This window comes from Carya illinoinensis, chromosome 8, assembly GCF_018687715.1.
Source record: "Carya illinoinensis cultivar Pawnee chromosome 8, C.illinoinensisPawnee_v1, whole genome shotgun sequence".
NCBI lineage: Eukaryota > Viridiplantae > Streptophyta > Magnoliopsida > Fagales > Juglandaceae > Carya > Carya illinoinensis.
The window spans coordinates 13,197,069-13,220,752 of NC_056759.1; the positions used below are offsets into that span (position 1 = coordinate 13,197,069).

At 38.7% G+C, this 23,684-nt stretch overlaps 3 protein-coding genes across 3 annotated transcripts; all 3 read right to left on the reverse strand.

Moving 5' to 3' along the window:
- Positions 1-479: 479 nt before the first annotated feature.
- On the reverse strand, positions 480-1,430 carry LOC122274424 (transcription termination factor MTERF6, chloroplastic/mitochondrial-like). The gene is made up of 2 exons (XM_043083465.1): positions 838-1,430; positions 480-741 (listed from the first exon to the last, which is right to left on the reverse strand). The coding sequence occupies exons 1-2, from the start codon at positions 1,428-1,430 to the stop codon at positions 480-482; spliced, it is 855 nt and encodes a 284-aa protein (XP_042939399.1).
- Positions 1,431-5,601: 4,171 nt separating this feature from the next.
- LOC122274425 lies at positions 5,602-7,059 on the reverse strand. Its single transcript, XM_043083466.1, has one exon. The coding sequence runs from the start codon at positions 7,057-7,059 to the stop codon at positions 5,602-5,604; it is 1,458 nt and encodes a 485-aa protein (XP_042939400.1).
- A 15,552-nt stretch (positions 7,060-22,611) lies between these two features.
- LOC122274426 lies at positions 22,612-23,412 on the reverse strand. The gene has a single exon (XM_043083467.1). The coding sequence runs from the start codon at positions 23,410-23,412 to the stop codon at positions 22,612-22,614; it is 801 nt and encodes a 266-aa protein (XP_042939401.1).
- Positions 23,413-23,684: the final 272 nt, after the last annotated feature.

Genomic DNA, 23,684 nt, shown 5'->3' on the forward strand with positions numbered 1-23,684 from the left:
ACCTTCACCACTTGGGCCAACCCACTGGGGTTAAATGACACCACAATATCACCAAGCTTAAGAACACGCCCAAAAAACAGTAAATTACACCACTGGATTAATGGCTTTTTCGGATTGCATCTGATAAATTTGCATATACACTAATAATGGAGAAAAGACAAGCCAGACACAGAAGTTATTGATGCAGTAACCATACCCATCTTTCTATCTTCTGCAAGGATGATCTTGTTAAGAGAACAACAAATTATCCAAAGACTCCATTTTAATAAAATATAATAACAGACTAATTCATCAGAATAGAAATAGCATATTCACTGAGTACACAGTGTATTGTGCCTTGAGCACTTGGAACCACCGACATTAAAAGGCTTGATAAGATAGTTACGATGCAATCATTTGGGCTCTGAGGAAAATAAAATAAAAATGAAAATTTATAAAAATAAATAAAAATAAGAAAGAGAAAAAAGCAGTCAATGACTCTATTTAAAATTCCAGATACCTTCTTCAACTGCATTCCCAAGTCCAGAAAGATGCATCTTAGCCAGATACACGTTCCGCAGTTCAGGTACAATATCTTGAAATTTGATCACAAACTTATCCAGAAAGCACCTCTCACCAGGTAGCAGGAAAGTTGAAGAGGACAAATCACTCTTAACCAATCCCTTGGCTAGCAAAATCTGAATAAGTGAACATATAGGTACAATCCTCTTCTCCAAGCAGAAATTTATCACTGTAGGATTTCTGGAAATATTTAATGATGATCAATTCATTTCGTTTACAAGGAAGTCCATTGCTTTTGTGATCTTCTAATCTGATAAAAGTATAAAATTTGGATGCCTTTTAAAGGCTAGGAGGGCAATCTCCTTCGACCAACCCCACCTCTTATAAAGCTCCAATTTTGATTCCAGCTTTGATTTAGTGATCTTCGCAAATGCATGGATTGCTTCAACAAAAACAATTTTCGAGGGATTAAATCCCATTTCCTTTACCTCGTGGACAAGCTCAGCAAACCTAGTATGCTTATTGAGCACTGAAGAGGGAAAATTAGTAACCAAGAAAGCGATAGCAGATTGAGGCGCTCCCACTTGTCTCAAAAGTTCGATGTTAGGAATCATATTTTTTCTTGGATCAAATTGAATAACCCACGGTGCACGCTTGACACTTGAAACAACTTTCTCATCCTCAAGAAGTATGCTCTTGAGGAAATCCAAACAGGGGATAAGACGTTTCTCTAAGCTCCTACTCAACAGAGGAGGGTTTGAAGAGAGGAACCTAGGGAGGTCGGAGCATGAAAACCCAATAGAACGGAAAAATTCAATCTTGGGCAACAGGGTCTTCTTAGCATCAGACAACAGCAACGATGGTTGTATGCTGACAAGTTGGGAGATTTGGCTGGTGGTCAACCCATTCTCTTTGAGAAGATGAAGCATGAAATCTGGTTTCTCTGGTATTTGAAATCGTAACCTTTTGGATCTTTTTTTTTTTTTTGAAACGAAGCTTGCATTAATATCTATGAAATCATAGCTTGAATACAAGGAGGGATGTGTACAAAAGTCGTGGTACTACCACTGAAATTAAAAGCATCCCTACTCAAGGCATGAGCAACTTCATTGGTTGCTCTTACAACATGCCTCACTGACCACAAACTAAACGTGCTGAGAATCTCCCTGGCATCTGCCACAATCTGGCCCACGTAATTGAGAGCAACTGATTGAGATTTTAGGCCTTCTACCACCAGCAAAGAGTCGCCTTCCAGAACCACATCCCGGTGACCAAGAGAACTACACAACATAACTGCCTGTAAAGCTGCGTATGCTTCTGCCATGTGAGGGTCAGGGAACAACTCCCGCACCATACACAAAGAAGCTACCACTTTGCCATTCCAGTCACGAAGAATGACCCCCACTCCAACTTTGCCCGATGCTTTATCTACTGATGCATCCCAATTCGCTTTAATTTTGCCTTGAGGGGGAGCCTCCCACGCTTGGTTGGTTTGTTGTTTCAGCACCCCTGCCTTCTTGCTCACTGACAGCTTGTTTAATTCGTCTACCATTAGCTTTGATTGGCTTGCTACTACAGATGGATTAGTGAGGTGACCCTGGAAGATCACTTCATTCCTCCTCTTCCATAAGTTCCAGGCTGTTACTGCAAACACTTGAAGCTCTTCTGGCTCCTTAGCTTCTATTAAGCCCTCTAATTTCTCTGCAAAGGAAGGGGAGTCCATGCTGGTTTTTTGAAGCTTCCTACTGCTCATGGACCACACATCCCTTGCTGAGGGGCATTCCCACAGCACATGCTCAGTGTTTTCAGATGTTTGGAAGCAAATGGGACAAGCTGAATCTGCCACTACCTTCCTTGCCTTTAAATTTGCTCGGGTGGGGAGTGCATTAAGACATGCCCTCCACAGGAAAACTTTTGTGGCATTTGGGATGTTTAAACGCCAAATACCAGACCACGGGCCCTGTTGAATGGTGGCTCTTGATGTCTGTCCCCTTTCTCTATCTTCCATATCATTCTTCAGGTGGTAAGCTGACTTTACTGAAAAGGTGCCTGTAGCTAAGCATCTCCAAAAAAAGCTGTCTGGCTTTAGCAGTGGGCTGATGGGGATTTTCAGAATAGCCTCTGCCTCCCTTTTGGAAAACATGGTGGTTACTAGGTCCCTCTTCCATTGGGCAGTATGCTCATTTATCAGGATAGATACTTTGGTACTCTCATGCATGAACCTTACTGAATCTTGAGGCTTGAATGTTGAAGGAATGGGAAGCCATCTGTCCTTCCATATCTCAGTTGATTTTCCATTCCCAATTCGGCTTACCATCCCTTCCCTTAACAATGGTCTAGCAGCCAAGAAACTTTGCCATATGAAAGAAGAGTTGTGACCTTTTTTTGCCGTGAGGAATGAGCCACCTAGAAAATACTTTTCTTTTAGTACTTGTGCTGCTAGTGAACACGGATTGGAGACAATCATCCATCCTTGCTTGGCTAATAGTGCCAAGTTGAAATTTGAGAAGTCTCTGAAGCCGAGTCCCCCACTGCTCTTACCCTTCTTCATCTGTTTCCAGCTCACCCAGTTTATCTTGGATTCCTGATTTTGTTGCCCCCACCAGTAATTCCTGACCAGTTTGCTTAGTTCTTGCACTAAGTTCTTGGGAAGTTTGAATATACCCATGCTGTATGCTGGTATGGCTTGGACTATTGCTTTAATAAGAACCTCCTTACCCGCTTGGGACAGAAATCTGTTTTTCCAATTGGAAATTTTTGACTGCACTTTGTCTATTAAGCCTTTGAAAGATTGGCTCCTTTGCCTTCCCACAAGGGCTGGTAACCCAAGATACTTTTCATACATATTAGTGCCCCTTATCCCTGCTATGTTGATGATTATCTCCTTGGTTTCCTCTCGGGTATTTGAACTGAAGAAAATGGAGGTTTTTTCTTTGTTTAGCTTTTGGCCTGAAGCTCTTTCATACTTTTCCAGCAAATGGTAGAGGTTGCTCCATTCAATGGAGTTGGCTTTGCAAAAAAGGATGCTGTCATCTGCAAAAAACAGGTGGTTGATGGAGAGCTTGGATTTCCTGATTGGTAGGCCAGTGATGACCCTGTTGCTCTCGGCTTGGTTTAGCATACAACTTAACACCTCAGCACACATGATGAACAGATAAGGGGATAAAGGGTCCCCTTGCCTTAACCCCCTTGATGGAACAAACTTTTCTTGAGCTTCCCCATTCACTATGATGGAGTATGAGACTGTTTCCACACAATTCATTATTAGTTTGACCCAATGCTGATCAAAACCCATCTTTTTCAGGACTTCCCTCAGAAAAGGCCACTCAATCCTATCATATGCCTTGCTCATGTCGAGCTTGAGTGCCATATAACCCTCTTTTCCTTTTAGTCTAGATTTCATAGTGTGTAGAGCCTCATACGACACAACTATATTGTCTGTGATCTGTCTGTTTGGAACAAAAGCAGCCTGTGTTTGGGATATGAGATCTGGAAGCACTTCCTTTAACCGATTGGCTATAGTCTTTGCAATGATTTTGTAAAAAACATTGCAAAGACTAATAGGTCTGAAATCTACGACCTGTAGAGGGTTTGCTTTCTTAGGGATGAGGGCAATAAAGGTTTCATTCACCCCAGCTGACCACTTGCTGTCATTCAAGGCTGAGAGAGCTGCTTGTGTAATCCTAGGACCCACTGTCAACCAATGATCTTGGAAAAACACTGCTGGGAACCCATCTGGCCCTGGGGAGCCCAAAGGCTTCATACTGAAAATGGCCTCTTTAACCTCCATTTCTGTAAATTTCTGACCCAGCACTGCTATCATTCCAGAAGTAAGTTTACAAGGAAGAGAGTCCAGGCAAGCTTGCATGTTTGTTGGTTTAGAAGAGGTGAAGATTGCTTTGAAGTGATTCTGTATCTCATTATAGATGCCTTCCTTACTAGTTACCTCCTGACCTGCCACATTTCGAAGCTTGTTGATGTAGTTGTGTTTTCTCCTCTGAGATGCACACTTATGAAAAAAGGCAGTATTTCTGTCACCTTCCCTAAGCCAATCCTGTTTGGCTCTTTGCTTCCACATTGTGTTTTCCTCATCTAGTAATTGGTCTACAGATTTCTGGATAGTTCTAATCTCATCATGAAACTGGCCTTCATTTTGGTCTTTTAGAAGGTTCAACAGTTCAGTTTTTGATTGTAGGGCAGCTTGGTCTAACTTGTTCTGGTATTGGCTCCACTTCTTTAAATTGGTTTTGCAGCTTCTCAAACCTTGCAATGAGCTGCCAAGTTTGTCCTTAGACTCTCGGATATCCTCCCAGGATCTTTTGATGGTAGCTTCACACCCTTCCTTTGTTTTCCATTTGGCTTCATATCTGAACATTCTTGTCTTCCTTGGCCTGTTGTTTGTTGTTTGCAAGGTTATCAATAGAGGCTTGTGGTCTGATGAGTACGTAGCTAGGTGCTGTACTGAGTGGTCTTCAAACTTGTCAATCCAGGAGGAGTTCCCGAGTACTCTATCAAGCCTTTCCTTGGTGAAATTGCTTCCTTCCCTATTATTTGCCCAGGTATACTTGTCACCCTGAAAACCTAAGTCATTTAACTCACATAGTGCAAGGGTTTTCCTGAAATCCGTGATTTGCTTATAAGGTCTCATAGCTGCCCCAAATTTTTCACTTAAGCAGGTTATTTCATTAAAATCTCCAAAGCACAACCATGGGACTTGGGGGGCTGGTTTTAATGCTTTAAGGATTTGCCACGTTTCTGACCTCTTTGCTGTATTAGGATGCCCATAGAAACCCGTTAGTTGCCATGACTTGTCACCATTTGGGAGTTTTACTTGAGCTGAAATGTGCCAGTTGGTATAGGTTTCAACCTTCACCTCCAGGCTAGAATTCCACAACATGGCCAAACCACCACCTCTTCCTACACTGCCTACTACAAAACAATTATCAAAACCAGATTTAACTCTGATTGTTTCCATCCTTTCACTAGAACACTTGGTTTCAAGGAGGAAAACCAGGTGTGGGGACTTAGTCTTCACCAGTTGGAGAAGCTCATGAATTGTCCGGGGGTTCCCAAGCCCCCGGCAATTCCAACTTAAGCAAATCATTTGGATAGGTGGGGCTGTTGTACAGCCACCACCTCGGGTTCATTGGTTTGTTTCGACTCGGATACCACCTCGGTTTTCTGTTTCTTTGACAGCCTGTTTCTGGATCTGGTCTCAGTACCATAAGCTACCCTTTTGAGGTTCGGGGAAAGGGTGGGTATGAGCTGTTGGTTTGTAATGTTTGCTAGGATGGGAGCTTGTTCCCTAGCTTTCCTTTTCCACTTAGTAGCCTCTCTAGTTCCCTCTCCACTTTCCTTGGTCGAGTTTTCCTTAAGTAGCACAGTGTTGCTCAGCTTATAGTTACTAGGAGTCTTTTGTAGTGTACTATACTCTACCCTCATATCACTATTTTGTAAGAGTAAAGGTGAGATTTGTTCAGAATCACTTACCTGTGTCAGAGGCCTAGAGGAGGGGTATGGGGTCTCTTTCCTTTTGATTTCTCTGTTGTCTTGCTGAGATAGACCATCGTGATCTTTGTTTGGATAGTTGGCTTCTACTTCTGTACTGCTCCAAGTATGGTCAGTCTGACATGTCGGGGTAAGGCCACTACCTTGCTTCTGTTTTCCTTCTGCAGTGTTCTTGCTGGTAGCTACCCCCTCTGTCCCTAAACTGGACCATCCCGAGTTGACCTTTTGGGCCTCAGCTGCCTTTGGTTGCACCGGGGAGGAGTTGTCCTGAGAGGATTGTTCCGATGAACCACCATACTTCTTGGTTGAGAAACTCTGGGAGGGACCATGAGAGGCACGCAGCCATTGACCATACTGGTCCTGGGATTGCTTGGAAGTGGTTTGGCTTGGGCATTTGCCTTCCATGTGCATAAGTTGTCCACACTTGAAACAAAAATTTGGGAGGCGTTCATACTTGAAATAGATCCAACACTGTTTTCCTCTTACTTTGATCAACTTCCCTCGAGGGAGAGGTTTGTTAATGTCAACATCCACCCTTATTCTGAGGTGTCTTCCCCAACCACAGCCCTGGTCATCTGTTTCTACTGTGTGCACCTTGCCGATTACTGAGCCCAGTATTACACCTTGTTCTGCATTCATAGCCGCGAATGGTACATTATGTAACTGTACCCAGAATGGTTCTGTTCTGAAACTTATATCATTTGGGGCCAAATCATCTTCGAAATCCTTTAAGCAAATGAGGTGCCGGTCAAATGACCATGGTCTACCTTGTAGCACCTTCCTTTTATCTGAAAGCAGTTGAAATTCTATGAGAAACTTGTTGAAACCTATTTCCTTGAAGGTGATCCAACCTTCCAAGTTCCACACCTTAGCCATAGTGGACTTGAAAGCCTCTCGGTTTACACTTCTGTCATACAGGTGGAAGGCAAAGATGCAGTGACTGCCTCTCGTTTTTATGGACTGGAAGGTTTCCTCTGGCAGGACCAGTTCCTGCTGCTCCTCTTCTGTTAGCTTCAAAGAGCTCCATATCGATGCTAGCTCGTCGGCCATTAGTCAGTACGAACAAAGAAGATAATAAAACACAGGATTTCTAGAACCACTCTATGAACTATCGTTCAAGAGACGAAAGCTTTGCCCAAGGACAAAGCAGAGAACCTCTACCTTACGGAGAGGGATCGTATCCAGGGGATCGTAACCTTTTGGATCCTAAAATAGCAGATTTTAGGACTATTAATAACAATATAATTATTAATTATAACATTACAGATCAGAGAAAGAGATTGAGGTGTTTAATGTACCGGAGATACGATATTCTCGTCCGGTGCTCTAAATTACTGTTGTCTTTAAAATTTAGATGAAATTTTTTTGGAGAAGTTGGAAAACTCAAGTCTCATCTCTTTACCTAAATTAGGAATTTATTACGAAACTAATAAAAAGAGAGAGCAAAACAAAAAAATAGAGAGAAGGAAAGAGAGATGAAAGAATGTGTAGGATTCAATATTAAAAATTTTGAAGGATACCCATATATATAAGAATACAAAGGAGGTCTTGGCCGTTATAATTGATGGCTAAGGATGGTCAATTATAAAGGCTACGGGAGGTCATAATTGACGGCTAAGGAAGACCAATTATGACAACTACGGACAGTCATAATTGACGACTACGGGTGGTCAATTATGACTGCTATTATGACGGTTAAAGGTGGCCATACAAGTCGGTTTATAACACTCTCCCTTTGGATGACCACATATAAAGAATATACCTCGTTAAAACCTTGCCAAGGACAAACCATGTAGGAAAAAAACTAATGATGAAGGAAAAAAAGTACAATGTTCATGTGTACCGCCAAGCACTTTAGGATTGCCTTATTAAAACCTTACAAAAGAAAACCCAATGGAAAAAAACCTTAATGAAGGAAAAAAAGTACAATCGACACTAGTCTTCAAAACATTTATTCCCCCTGAAAAATGCATTATGATAGGTTTTAAAGTCTTTGCATTCCAATGTTCTGCACAATCTTTTTAAATGTTGCAGTTGGTAATATCTTAGTAAATAAATCTGCCAAATTATCACTTGATCGTATCTGCTTGACATCAATTTCACACTTCTTTTCATGAATTGCAATGATCTCTCTGTGTAGATCTGAAAGATAACATGAATCCGTATATCCAACTAATTGTGGATTTGATCTATGTTGATAAAATAATCACATATCAATCGTACTTCGAAGATAACGAATGACATATTTAATACCATTCCAATATCTTCGAAAATACAATATCAGACCGAGTGCAATTTGCAAGATACATTAGGGCTACAATTGCATTAAGATAAGGTATTTCAGGACCAAGAATTTCTTCATCATCTTCACAAGGACAAAATGGGTCTTTATGCACATCAAGTGATCGAACAACCATTGCAGTACTCAGGTGATAAGTTTTGTCTATATAAAAGTTCTTCAAGACTTTATAATGAAAGGTCTTTGGTTGATGCATCTCAATATTGTATACCAACTCTTTAAATGATATAGTTGGTAATGTTTTGGTAAACAAATTTGCCATATTGATTCAAGATCATTTTAACATTAAATTCACTACTCTTCTAGAGTTGTACTCTTCTGGAGTTCTTGTAAATAATATAGCTAGTGGATAAGTCATCAAAATTAAGCCGCCAACCTCCATATTCAACAAAAATGGTGGCCACCTTTTTAGACCAGACAACCATCGTAGGATTTTACAGCTCTTTTGTAGCTGTCAGGCGCCGCAAAGTTATGATATTACATCTCTTGTCTCTTGTAGAAAGATGTTTCATGAAAGATGCTATGAAGCAATAGAGGTGCTTTGTCCTTCCTTTACTCACCTGAGGATGTTACTCTATGATAGGAGCAGAGATTCATCTTTCTGGATATATTTATTCTGATGTCGTTTCAAAATTAAGATTTCTTAGTGCTCAATATTTTGCCTCTATTATGACCATGTCTTGGAGGTTATTAGCTAAAGTGAATGAGGTCAACCAACTCAATAATCAAATATCTTAATTACGTTAGAAGCTCTTTGCAAAGAGTCATACGAACAATAAACTGAAGGAGGAGAATAAGGCGCTAAAACAATATGCTCGTAATCTTCAAGATCAGCATCAACGAATATTTGAAGAAGTCCAAATATTTAGAGAATAAGGACAAACTGCATTTAATATCGTTGCGGATATTTAGAAAAGTCTAACTTCTAAGAGAGTATGGGCAAGCTGTTTTTAATTTCACAGCCTAGTAAATAACTGTAGGATATTTATGTTTAGTGTATATTCTATCAATATATGTAATTTTGTCCTGCTTTCGTAATTTTCTTTATAAAAGAAATATTCAGCTCATCTTCATTCGCATTCCATTTTCTTCACTCTTCTGTAATTAGTCTGCATTCTTACTCTGCAATGGCCTAACAATCTTCTTATAATCAATATATGAGGTATTTTATGTCTCGTTCACCAATTGTTTCTGTTTCTACCGTAGGTGCTATAATGCAATATAATAATGATTTGACCAATAAGTCAAATAATGATGCTATCTACGAGCTTGTAAGTCTCGGTACCCGATACTCATAAACCATTGTCGCATTTTCTCAGCGACTACAATCCAAAACTTGTGAGGTTGATAAACTCAACGAGAAAATTTCTATCCTTCAGCGACTTCTTCTAGAATCCAACATGAAAATAGAGCAATAAAACAAGAAAATAGAAATTTAAAATCCTTGCTTGACTTTCCTTTCAATTGCCTACTTCTTTAAATAGGAATGCCATGCAAATTTTTGAAGAGTAAGATCGTTTAAAAAATGAGGCAAAGAGCTTCAAATTTCTATAATTTTGTTTCGAGATAATAAAATAATATATTACAAATATTCATATTGTGATTCTATCTTCTGGTAGATGTTCTGTGTGCTATTTTTTATTTCTCCTTTAATAATACACATTTCTTACAAAACCGTCATATGAATCTGAAATACTAATTGCATTTAAGAGATAATATTTCAGAACTAATAATTTCATTCATCTCTCACTCGAAGCCGAAAGGGTTTCTGATTTATATTTCAAATATGTGCAGTTTTCATAAGCTCTTCTGGAACCTCAATGACATTTAAATTATCTATATAAACTGCAATAAAAACTAATATAAATATTGAAAATATATGGAAAATAGCTTGTTCCACATGCGTTTAGATTGTTTTAGATCATATAAGAATTTTTAGAACTTGATAGAATAAGTACTTCAGGACTATATGTTTCATGCATTTCATATCTAGTAATCTATATAAATATGCAGTTAATTATGCATACCCAAACTCTCGGTAACTATCAAGCTAATAAAAATCTTAATATAATTTCATCTACTTCAAAAGTATATCAATATTATTTCTATGAGAAACCGACTCGTGATTTATTTATCACATTTTCATTTCCTTTATACAAATATCCACTAATATTCAACAAGCATCACCTCTTAGATGTTTGAACTATGAGTTCATATGTATCACATTTTACTAGTGATGTCAATTTTACAGGAATTATTTCTTTCTATTTTGGCCAATATTTTTACGTCGGTATATCCTTCGACAATTCTTGGCTCACTTTCTTCATTACTTCTGGTAATGTCAAGTGCCATCTTACATGAAAATACGTTATCGACAACGGTTTTATTTCTATCCAGAATTTCTCCAATACTCATAAAATGTATTGAGATCTCGTTATTTTCAAGTACCAGTCCCTCTTCAAGGAAAGACATTTCATGAAAAATCTTTTCAAGAGGTACTCTTCAAGATGATTATACTCTTTATGAGTTTTTATTATAAAAGAATTTTGTACAGAAGGTTTGGGTGGATTTTATTGCTTATTTTGTGAGTACGGCCTCTTCAGAAGTACCAATTTCTTTTCTTTGTGTTTTTCTCTTTCGGGATGTTTTATCTTTTGTATCAATAGGTCTCACGTGCTTTTAGACATGTCTTATGTTCATTAGACTGCTAAATTTCTTAATTGTCCTATGAGGACTTTAATCCTCATTTGGATTTTAGCAGCTAGAATATGAGACATTTTTATCTTATCACATCCATAATTTAATTTTCATCTGAATTATTTCATTTTATTTGCTTCTAACAAATTTTTCTTTCCACTTATGGTGAGAAGACTTTATAGTAAAAGAATCTTCTTATTCTTTTATAGACTTCCATAAGAAAATTATTCAACTTATCGTAATTGAATTCGGATGATCAAGTTAATCATGAAAAATATACAAATATTTTGAATCATATCACTTTTAATGCATTATAATATTTGATTCAATAGTTGTATAATATCATCTCAAAGAGAAAACTGGTAGTTTTTCTAATATGAGCTTCTGGCCCAAAATCATAGAAGTACTATAAAGATATTCATTACTTCGTCCAAGCTCTTGGTTTCTTTAAAAAAATGCACCATTCGCTTCTGGGAATGATATAAATCCAATACCATTCACTTCAGGGAATGATGTTGAACTAGTAGGACGTGACTCATGATTTCTTAACAAAAGTTTATTATTTTGTTTAGCCACTAGAAGATAAGATATAAATTTAAAATATCTTGTAAACTTTCGCATTTGATATTGCTATTTCAAGAGCATATTTGAGGCATTCATTTTAAACAAATATTCTTTAGTGGCTTTTCTCTACACAATTTCAATTATTCAACTTTAGGTGCATTAATCATAATGAGCTTTTGGTACATGTATCACTCCTTTAAACTATCTCACAGAATCAATAGATCTTTTATTATGAGATACTCAATAAAATTATTGGTTTGGGACGATCCTTCAGGGATGCTTCATTTCTATTTCAAGATGAATCTTATCATCAATAATTCATAACAAGTATAAAAAATAAATAGAACTTGTATATAAACTATGTGAATAAAAATTGACCACAGATATAACTAAAATGTAAATTATAGAAATTTTAATTCACCATAAATATAACTGAGATGTAAATTATGTGAATAAACATAAAATTTTATCAAGTAATAATAAGGAATATAATCTTTAATACTCACATTGGGGATTGCAAATAATATATTAAAAAACTTACTTGAAGTAGAAGACCACTAGCTTCAGAATCAACAGAATCTCGTGCTGATAACGTGTTATTAAATTAATGAAAAGAGAGAGAGCGAAAGACAAAGAGAGAGAGAAGGAAAGAGAGATGAAAGAATGTGTAGGATTCAATATTGAAAACCTTGAAGGATACCTATATATATAGGAGTACAAAGGAGGTCCTGACCGTCATAATTGACGGCTAAATACAATTAATCATGACAGCTACGGGCGGTCATAATTGATGACTAAGGACGGTTAATTATGACGACTACGAGCAGTTATAATTGATGGCTACAGGAGGTCAATTATGACGGCTAAATGTTGTCATACAAGTCGGTTTATAACAGAATTTCATTTATTTGAGTAGTTCCCATATTTGAAAGACCACGGTACATCTACAATCATTGCAAAAATATAACAAATAAATTGATCTGATAAAAAAAAAATTGTATAAAAATTAGGCTACATAAGAATTGTACTTTTAAATTCTCGTAAGCATACTATATTGAAGGAAATAAAATCAGGAGCATTATGTCGGGACTAAAACCCTTTGGTTACATAAAAAGCTCTCGTTTCTATCCTTTTTTTTACCTCACAAATACACATACAGTTGTCATGTATGACCATACAAACAAATTTTAATCATATTCCAATTGAAAAGAATCTCCACAACCACAAAAAGAATTAATGAGATTTAACAAACATCTAGATCTATTTCATTAATTTTTTTAACCCAAAGAGAAATGCTGGAATTTATTTATTTATTTATTTTGAAATGAAAACCTCAGATAGATTTGATTCATATCAAAGTTCTAATACAAGGGGGGATAGTATCCATAGAAGAGATACTTTCATTGATGCCAAGTGCATTCTTACTTAATGCATGAGCTACAGTGTTGCTAGCTCTTACAACGTGCCTTACAGACCATGAAGTAAAGGAACTTAAGGTTGCTTTAATGTCCCTAATCAGTGTACCCACATAGGAATCTGAATCTGAGCTTGCCTTTAGATAGTTGACCACTTGTATAGAGTCTCCCTCCAGTAGTAGATTTTGATAGCCTAGTGACTAGCAGAATTGGGAGGCTTCAAGAGTTGCATATGTTTATGCTAGCAAAGGATTAGAGAAGATATCTCGGGTTTTCCTCAAGGTTGCTTTGACCTGGCCCTCGCTATCCCTAATAACAACTCGAAGCCCAATTTTGCATTGGGTCTTGTCAAGTGCAGCATCCCAGTTGACTTTCAGTTGGCCTCAGGGGGAAGCCGTCCATTAAGGAGGTGTACACTAGGCTTTAGGTAGTGTGCTTGCATTTTGTTGGAGTTAGAGGAGGTCCTGCACCATTTACTTTACTTCCTGAAGAAGAGAGTTGGGATGCTGGAAGGACTATTTGAAGACAAGGTCATTTCTCCTTCACCAGATTTTCCATGCTGTTAGAGCAAAAGTCATCATCTCTTTAGCATCAAGGTCTTCGATGAGCATCTCCACAAGGTTGCTAAAAGTATGAGGTTGTAGGTTTGCTTTCTGAAGTTTCCTTTAGTTGTTGCACCAAACATCTTGGGGTGAGGGGCAGGACCACAATGCATGTTCAACTATTTTTGGCTGGGATAGACAAATTGGGCAGGAGTCATCTTCAGTGATTTTCCTCTGGTGCAACTTTGCTTTAGTGGGCAAGCCATCAACATGTCCTCCAGAGGAAGGTTTTTGCTGCAGGAGTGATGAGGAGGTGCCACAATCGAGTCCATGGATTGGTTTCCCTAGTGGCCATAAAGGATTGGCCCATGTTTTGATTGGTCAATTATTCTATTTTTACGTGATATACACTTTTGACAGGGAATTCACCTGAGGTGGTGCACCTCCATATTAACTTCTCTAGCTTAGGGTAAGGGCTAAGAAGGATTTTGATGATGGTGGCAGCTTTCTCTTGATTAAAGATGGAGTTAACTAGTGGCTAGTTCCACTGATTTGTCTGTCTGTCGATGAGCATTGCCACATTTGTATCTGCAGGCAGAAACCTGATAGAACTTTGGGGCATGAAAGTGGATTTTTGTGGTAACCACTTGTCCAACTAGATCTTTGTTGATTCATCATTACCAATACGCCATATTAATCCTCTATCCAGTAGTGGAATGGCAGAGATAAAGCTTTGCCAAAGGTATGAAGAGTTTGTGCTAGATCTTGCTGAAAAGAGGTTAGTTTTCTTGAAATACTTTTCTTTCAACACTCTAGCTGCAAGGGATGTTGGGGATGAGATAAGTCTCCAGCATTATTTTGCCAAGAGGGCACTATTGAAGTTCTTGAAGTCCCTCAGTCCAAAGCCTCCTAATTTCTTGGATTGACTCATTTTTTTTTCCATGCAATCTAATGGATTTTGTGTTGTTGAGCCTGTTGTCCCCACCAGAAAGATCTAACCTTTTTGCTGAGATCTTGTAGCAGCTTTTTAGGTAGTTTAAAAATGCCTATACTGTATGTTGGTATTGATTGAATCACTGCTTTGATCAAAGTCTCTTTTCCTGCTTGTGACAAAAGTTTTGTCTTCCAGCTATTGAGTTTGGACTGGACCCAGTCCAAGATTCCTTTCAATGCCTGACCTCTTGATCTTCCTATTAAAGCTAGGAGTCCCAATTATTTCTCGTATGAGTTTGTCCCTTTGATCCCTGCGATGCTTGTAATAGTGTCTCTTGTCTCTAATCTAGTATTGCTATTGAAAAAGATAGATGTCTTATCTTTATTCAGTCTTTGTCCTGATGCCTGCTCATAGGATTCCAGTAGATAGTAAAGATGGCTCCAGTCAATTGAATTGGCCTTGCAAAATAAGAGAGAATCATAAGCAAAAAATAGATGGTTAATGTGCAGGTGGTTCCTCTTGATAGGGAGACTAGTAATGAAGCCCATGTGTTTTGCATTATTAAGGAGGCACCTCAAAGCTTCTGTGCATAGAATAAAAAGGTAAGGAGAGATGGAGTCCTCTTGCCTAATACCTCGAATGGGTTTGAAAGATGGCTGTGGTAGCCCATTTATAATCAAGGAGTATGATACAGTAGTGACACACTTCATTACTAGAGTGATCCAAGATGTAGGGAAACTCATGGTCTTCAAAACAGACCCCAGAAAATGCCACTCTATTCAGTCATAGGTTTTCCTCATATCAAGTTTTAAAGCCATGTAAACATCCATTCCTTTCAGTCTAGCTTTCATTGTATGTAAGGATTTGAATGCTACTATCACATTGTCTGTGAAAGTTGGTGAGATGATCTCGGGCAATATTTTTTTGAGCTTTTAGCCAAAGCTTTTACAATAGTTTTGTAGAAAATATTGTAGAGGCTTATTGGTCTAAAATTAGAGACTTGAGATGGATTAATCTTCTTAGGAATGAGGGCTATGTGGGTCTCATTGAGTTGATTATCCCAGTGTTCCTCATTCAGGACTGTTAGAGTACCTTCATAGACTATTTGACCAACTCAACTCCAGTACTTTTGAAAAAATAATGTAGGAAAACCATAAGGTCCAGGTGATCCAATAGGGTTCATACTTAGAATAGCTTCCTTTGCCTCCTCAGCAGTGAAGGCTCAGGATAGGTGGGCATTCATCTCATCAGTTACCACTTTGTTCATTAGGGCAAACACTCTTCAATTCTGGTTGGACAAGATGTGGTAAATCGGTTCTTGAAAAAGACCTGGAAGACCTGACTAATTGTTCGAGGATCCTTTGTCTCTTGACTAGAGTTAGATAGAATCCTTGTTATGGTATTGGTCTTCCTTCTTTGGCTTGCACATTGGTGAAAAAAGGTTGTGTTTCTATCCCCATCCCTTAACCGGGCCTATTTAGCCCTCTGTTACCAGTTTAAATTTTGGTCATTCATCAAACAGTTGATCTCTTGTTCCAACCCTCTGATCTCCTCAGTTAGTGTGCCATCATTCTGTTCTTGTAGATGGTTGAGGAGTTCAATTTTTCCTTAGAGTCTGGTTTTGGTTTTTGTACTTCGAGCTACTCCAAACTTTCAACTCCTTGTGACAGATTTTGAGGCCTTGCAAAGTTCTATTTAAAGGGCTAGGTTTTGATGTTGTGGAATGCCAGACCTTGTAGATGAGATCAGAACATTCCTCATGATTCGTCCAAGCACAATCGAATCTAAAGAGCCTCTTCTTGGTATGGATTCGGTGCAGGTGTTTGGTTTGGAGAAGAAGGGGTCTGTGGTTAGATTGCGTGCTGGATAGGTGGGTTACAACATAGCTGTCAAAATGGTTAAGCCATGAGGAGTTGCCACGGGCCCTATCTAGCCTGTCTTTTGTAAATTGGTTGCCTTCACGGTTATTAGACCATGTGAAGTTATCACCTGTGTAACCTAAGTCAAATAAACCACAAGCATTTAGTGTATTCTTGAAGTTTACAAGTTGGCTGTATGGTCTGGAGGATGCCCCATACTTCTCCCTATGATGAGTAATCTCATTCAAATCTCCAAGGCAAAGCCAGGGGATGTTGGACTCAGGTATTAACACTCTGAGCAGGTTCCAGCTTTCATGTCTTTTTGATGCCATGGGATGACCTGGTCACCTGCCATTTTAAGTTTTCACTAGACATTTTAACAAGGACTGAGATATGCCAATTGGTGTAGGTCAGAATGTCAACTTCAGTGTTTGAGTTCCATAACAAAACCAACTCCCTACTCCTCCCTCTACTAGCTACACAAAAACATTTATCAAAACCCAATTTTATTTTGATATATTCCATTTTTTCTCCGCTGCACTTAGTTTCAATAAGGAAAAGTAAGTCGGGATGCTTTGATCTCACAAGTTGGTGAAGCTTGTGAACTGTTCAAGGGTTCCCAAGCCCTCGATAGTTCCAGCTCAAGCATATCATTGGGGTTGGTGGGATTACAAGGCAGTCTTCACCAAAAGTTCTTGTTCATTGCTTAGGACAGGTATGAGTTTTTGTTGGTGCTACTGGATCGAGTGATCACCATATATGTGGCTGTACCTTTGGTAGAGGCCACCAAAGGAGAGGATAGGGTGTAGTTGGAGATATCGAAGAGGGCAGGGGCATGTCCTCGGGCTTTCCTTTTCCAATGGCCCTTTGGTCTAGTGTTGATATGGTTGGGGTCGTGTTTTCAAGGTCTGTGGCATTAGAGTCAGAGGGATGGCCAAGGCTAGGTGATTTAGGGGGATTCTGGTTTAGTGAAAGGTCAGACAACAACATATCCTCTTTGACAGAGTCAAGGGCAGAAAGGGGAAGGGGACTTACCAGATTTGTCATGCTCATAGCAGGCTCCTTGGAGAAGTTGTTATGTGTCATACTATAATAACCAACTGGGTGGCATGTCACGAACTCCTTGGCAACAAAAGGACTGTGTTCAACTACTTGTACTTGACCCTTTTTTAGGACGCCACCTTTTCCATTGAGTGAGGTGACATCCTGGTGTTCAGCTGCTTTGCTCGAGACATGAGCCACTGTAGTTGTAGGTGATGGTATATCACCATTTATGGTGCTCCTGGTAGCTTTTTCCTTGGAGCTTCCTCTCCATGACAGTTCATGGTGGTTGTTTTCGGTAGAGCGACCATATTTCTTGGCTAATGTACTTTTGGTAATCGATGGGAATGCATGAAGCCACAGCCCATATTGTTCCTTGGTCTGAGGGTGTTGTGTTGAAACTGAGTAAGTATCGTTCCCATGCATTAAACGGCCACACTTAAAACAGATTGTAGGTAAATGCTTATACTTGAGGTCTAACCAGTATTGTCGAGCTCCAAATCTGATGAATTGTCCTCTTGGGAGAGGCTTGGTGACATTAATCTCAACCCTTGCTTGCAAGCACCTACCCCAACTGAAGCCTTTGGTATCTACCTCAATATCTAAAACTGTGCCCAAGCCTGTCGCAATAAGATTCCCAACATTTTTGTTCATCCCTGCCAAAGGGAGGTTGTGGATTTGTATCCAGAAAGGCTCCACCTGAAACTGCACCTCTAAGAGGGAGAGGGTGTCATTGGACTTGCTGAGGCAAATAAGGGGTCGATCAAAAGACAATGGTCTTCCTCGTACCACCTTCACTTTGTCAGAGGTTAGTTGTAACTCCATGATGAATTTGTTCAAACCAATCTCCTTGAAAGTGAGCCATCCCTCAGGGTTCCATACCTTTGCCATGGTGGATTTGAAGGCTTCTCTATTAATAGCTCTGTCATTGAAAACCATGGCCACAAGGCAATGTTCGCCTTTAATGCTTGCACCAAACACTATCTCTTCATTAATGATTATCTCGTCTTGCTCGGTTTTAGTGAGCTTTAGAGATTCCCACCTGCGAGATAACTCTTCAGCCATCGTGTAAAAGCTCTTTTACACCTACCAGTATTGGGACACTAGCTTTGTCTAGGAGAAAACCTCACCAAGAGAGGAGAGAAACCTCACCCTTCAAAGAGGAGAGGACATGGTTCACCTATATTGAAATTTAAAATTTAATTAAAGCATAAATTAACAATGCAAATATTAATAATAAAATTTCATTACAAAGTATAAAACTGTGGAATTTATTTAAAATAGAACTTTAACATTACAAAGTAGAAAATAGTAAAATTTATTCATTAGAGTTTTATAACTTTTCACAAAAGGAAAAGATCGTATTTGTTCTGGTATATATTAATATGTTCTAGACTATGTTATTTAGTACTACAAGCAATGATTTCATCATTACACCACTCCAAAAGTGGTTTAACTCTTTAGTTTAAGAATCAAAACCATATAATTTTAATTTACTTCAAAATTTTCATAACCTTCTTTTTAAACATTATTAAAACACAAATAGCTTTTAATTCCAAATTTGTAACTATTCATATGTAAAATAATCAAAAGAAAAGGCAATATAATGTCTAATAGAACGAAAAAGTGTTGATTAATTAATTTCCTTTTTTAAAGACATTATAAGAAATAAAAAAATGTAAAATATTACCTGATTTTACATTCTCACACTTCTCAAAGTAAATTATTAACCATTACATATTATATATTTAAATTCTAAACAATTTATAATTTATTTCTTTTTGAAAATTTATAATTATACTACTTTATCTGTTATTATTACTCCTAACAATTAGAATCGAATGTGTATATTGTATATTAGTTATTTCTAGAATAAACATATAACTCGCCAATTTTAGTAATCTTTCTTCCTCTTTTTTTTTTTTTTTTTGGTTGAAGGGAAACTTTTGAACCATTTCATTGAATTAAAGAAGAGATACAATGAGAAACATCCTCCGTTGTTACAATCAAATCCAAAATGGAAAGAGAATTTCTTGCTAAAACATGGGCTAACATATTGCCATTTCTCCTAACAGGAGAAACCTCCCATCTAGCAAAATGATTCATCAAAGTTTTTGTTTCAGACATGAACATCAATTCACTGCTTCCACCTTCCTTGTCATCATGGAGTGTATTAATAACTTGCAGGGAATCACCTTCTAAAATGACTTGTCTAAGGCCTAAGTCCAAGCCAAATCTGATGGCTTGAAGTGCACCATATGACTCGGCAATCAAGGGGTCTGGGAACAAGTGCTTGTTTTGTCTCATGGTAGCTATGACATGCCCCTCACAATCGCTCACCACCACTCCAACTCTTATCAAACCTTTCTTCTTGTCTTTTGAGCCATCCCAATTGATCTTGTGCTAGTGCAGTGAGGGATGAATCCATACATCAGGGGATGGGCAAGCCTTGGGGGACTTGGTGGTTGAGTTGCTATCCTCCTCTTGTAACAATGCAAGTGTGGCTTTAGCTTCTCTTATAACTGAGTTTGGATGACAAAACTCATTGTTGAATACAAAGCAATTTCTCCCACCAAATTCTTTGAGCCACTATGACAAATTCTTGGATTAAAGGATTGTCCATTAAGTGGATAAGAGAATCAAAAAGTTCCACTAGGGAAGAATTGTATAGGGAGCTTTTCTCTAACTTTTTTTAGGCTTGACACCAGACATCCTTGGCTGAGACACAGCTTCACAAGGCATGAATCACACTTTCTTCTTCCTTGCAACATTGGGCATAGTGGACGATCTATTATCTTTTTCTTATGCAAATTGGATTGGGTTGGAAGAGCCTCTAGGCATGCCCTCTACAAGAAAACCTTGTCACCAGGCCGAAGCTATAGGTTTCATAGGTTCTGCCAAAATTCTTTGAATTTGTTGATGCAAGAAGCTTGGCCCAACTCTGCTTGTTGTCATGTCTTTTCCATGTGGTCGGCACTTTTTACTAAAAAGCTACCATCCTTAGTCCCTTTCCAAATCATTCTATCCCTTGTATTCATGGAGCTGATGGGGGTTTGTAGTATCAGGTTAGCTTCCTTTTCCTCAAAAACCTCCTTCACAAGTGTATGCTTCCATTGGTTTGAATTGTGGTCAATTGGCTCAGAAACTGTTGCTTTGTCGTCAAGTTGAGCTACTGGGCTTAGGACCTTGCTTGGCACTAGGTGACCAAGTCATTTTTCCCATCGAATTTGAACCTCTTTTACATTACCAATCCTTCAGCAGGTTCCAACTTTCACCACCTATCGAGCAATCATGAAGCTTCTCCACAAAAAGGATGGTTTTGATCCCAATTTTGCTGACATGAAGGAATTATTTTGGAAGTATTTAGCTTTTAAGATTTTTGCTATAATTGAGTCAGGTTCTTGCAATAGTCTCTAGCATTTCTTAGAAAGCAATGCCATGTTGAAACACTCGAGGTCCCTAAAACCCATACCCACAATAGATTTTTCCTTTTCCATTGTTTTCCATGAAACCCAATGGATTTTGTGTTCCCTCTCCTTTTGGCCCCACCATAAATTGTTGATGATGCTATTAATGGAGTGCAGCAGGGTTTTGGGAAGCTTGAATACACTTATGGTGTAAGTAGGGAGGGCTTGGACTACTGCTTTTATAAAGATTTCTTTCCCTGCTTGAGATAAGCTTTTCACCTTGTATCGACTAATTCTTTTGCTGACTGCATCAAGGATTCCTTTAAATGATTTGTTTCTATCCCTCCCCACAACAAATGGCAACCCAAGATATTTTTCATAAGTCATGGAAGACTTCATTCCAACAATTGAGAGGATGTAATTTTAAGTCACCTTTGAAGTGTTTTTGCTAAAAATAATGGAAGTCTTGTTAGTATTTAATCTCTCTCCCAAGGCATTTTCATAGACTTTCAATAGGTTAAATAGCCTCCCCCACTCAAAGGCATTTGCCTTGCAAAACAAGAGGCCATCATCAGTAAAGAAAAGGTGGGAAACTCAAAGTGGGCCTCTTGCTATTGCTACACCATGAATAATGCTAGTCTCCCCAGCTTTCCCAATGTGTTTACTAAGTGCTTCTGCACATAGTATGAAGAGATAAGGTGAAAGGGGGTCACCTTGTCTAATGCCTCTTGTTGAGTGGAAAACCTCTTTTGGAACTCCATTGACTAGAATGGCATAGGGAATTGTTTCAATGCATCTCATGACAAGGTTCACCCATTGATGACAGAAACGCATTTTGTGCATAACTTTCCTTAGAAACTACCACTCAATTCGATCATATGCCTTACTCATGTCGAACTTCAAGGCCATGTACCCCTCCTTACCTATCATCTTAGTCTTCATTGTGTGCAAGGCTACAAAGGCCACAATCTCATCATCCCTAATTAATCTATTGGGAACAAAGGCTGACTAAAGAGGGGATATGATGGTGGGTAAGATTTTCTTGAGTCTGTTGGCCTTTACTTTAGAGATCACCTTGTTTATCACATTGCAAAGTGATATGGGTCTGAACTAAGAGACTTTTGTGGGGTCTTTTTATTAGGGATTAGAGTAATGTAGGTGTTGTTTATATCAGATAAGCTGCCTTGTGCATTAAGGACATGAAGAACTGTTGTACTTATTGGATCACCCACTAACCTCCAGTGCTTTTGGTAGAAATTTGCAAGGTACCCATCAGGGCCAGGGGAGCTAAATCCATTCATTTCGAAGAGCGTAGCCTTCACTTCCTGCTAAGTGTATTGCATGAGGAGCATTTTATTCTAGTCTTCAGTAACAGAAGCCTCCATTGGTTCAAGGCAATCTGCAATATTCATAGGGTTAGAAGAAGAAAATAAATTTTGGAAATACTCTTGGAATAAATTTGAGATTCCTGCATTTGATGTAACTTCTTGCCTATTGTCATCAACTAGTCTCTTGATCTAGTTTGTTTTCTTTCTCTGGGTGGAACATTGATGAAAAAATTTGTATTTCTATCCCCTCCATTTGCCACTTTTGTTTGGCCCTTAGTTTCTATTTGATGTGTTCTTCTTCAAGTTTCTTCTTTATTTTATTTTATTTTTTTTTTTTTGCACCTATTTGATAGTCCCTATGAGTTGACCTTCATTTTCCTTTTGTAACTCAGATAGTTGTTCCTAAAGTCTCTTAACTTCTTTCTTGTGATCCCCAGTATGTTGTTTGTTCCACTGGACCAAGTCCATTTTGCATCTGTTTAAGCCTTCAATTGCATAGTGTATCTTATTATCTGCCTATCTAGGTTTGTTCCAGGCCTTCTCTACTCCCCCATAGCAATCTTCCCTCAAGGCCCACCTGGCCTCATATCTGAATGGTTTGTCATTTCTAGTTGAGTCAACTTGAAACTGCTCCATGGTAATGAGAATTGGGCAGTGATCTAAACTTAAAGCTAGATTATAGAATTTCGAGTATAGGAAGATCTCAGACCACTCAATGTTGCAAAAAGCTCTATCAATCCTCTCTTTAATAAAGGCCTGTCCTGACCTTCCATTGGCCCATGTAAACTTATTACCAATATATCCTGTATTAGATAGCGAGTAGGCTTCAATAGCTGCTCTGAAGGCCTTTATTTGGTTGAAAGGTCTTAGCCTACCTCCACTTTTGTCTCTTAAGCTAAGCACCTCATTAAAATCTCCAATACATACCCACCCTTTGTCCAAGGCAGGTTTGAGAGCCTTAAGGGCTCTCCTTTCTCTTGCTGTGTCAGGGTTGCCATAAAAGCCTGTTAGAACCCACTCCCTACTGCCTACTTCCCCTTGGATTAGTAGAGAGATATGGTGTTGAGTGTATGACAAGACCTTAGCCTCCACATCTTCACTCCAAAGAAAAGCTAACCCTCCACTAAGCCCCTTGCAGTCAATAACAAAGCTGTTTGCAAACTGTAGTTGCCTCTTTAGTTTTTCAATACTGTTTCTTCTACACTTTGTTTCCATGAAGAAAACAAAGGATGGGAACTTTGACTGCACCAGTTGATGCAGATCTTGAACTGTCAGTGGATTACCAAGCCCACGATAGTTCCAACTTAGACAACTCATGGCTTTTGGTGGGGCTGTGGGACAGCCTCCACCATGTCAGAGTTGTGTAGCTCCATTGGGTCATTCCCCTCCTCTCTTGCCTTCTTGGTTATGGAGCTAGTATATCTTCCCTGGTTCTACTTCATGGGCCCCTTTTTGTGGTTTGAGATGTTTGCTTTGATCTTTGATGGGCTTAACTTGAGCCCAACAAAGCAGTTGTCACAAGCCCTCATTTTCCAGCTGGACCTCTTCTTGGACTGCCTTAGTTCTTTGACTTACTCAGTCATGTATTG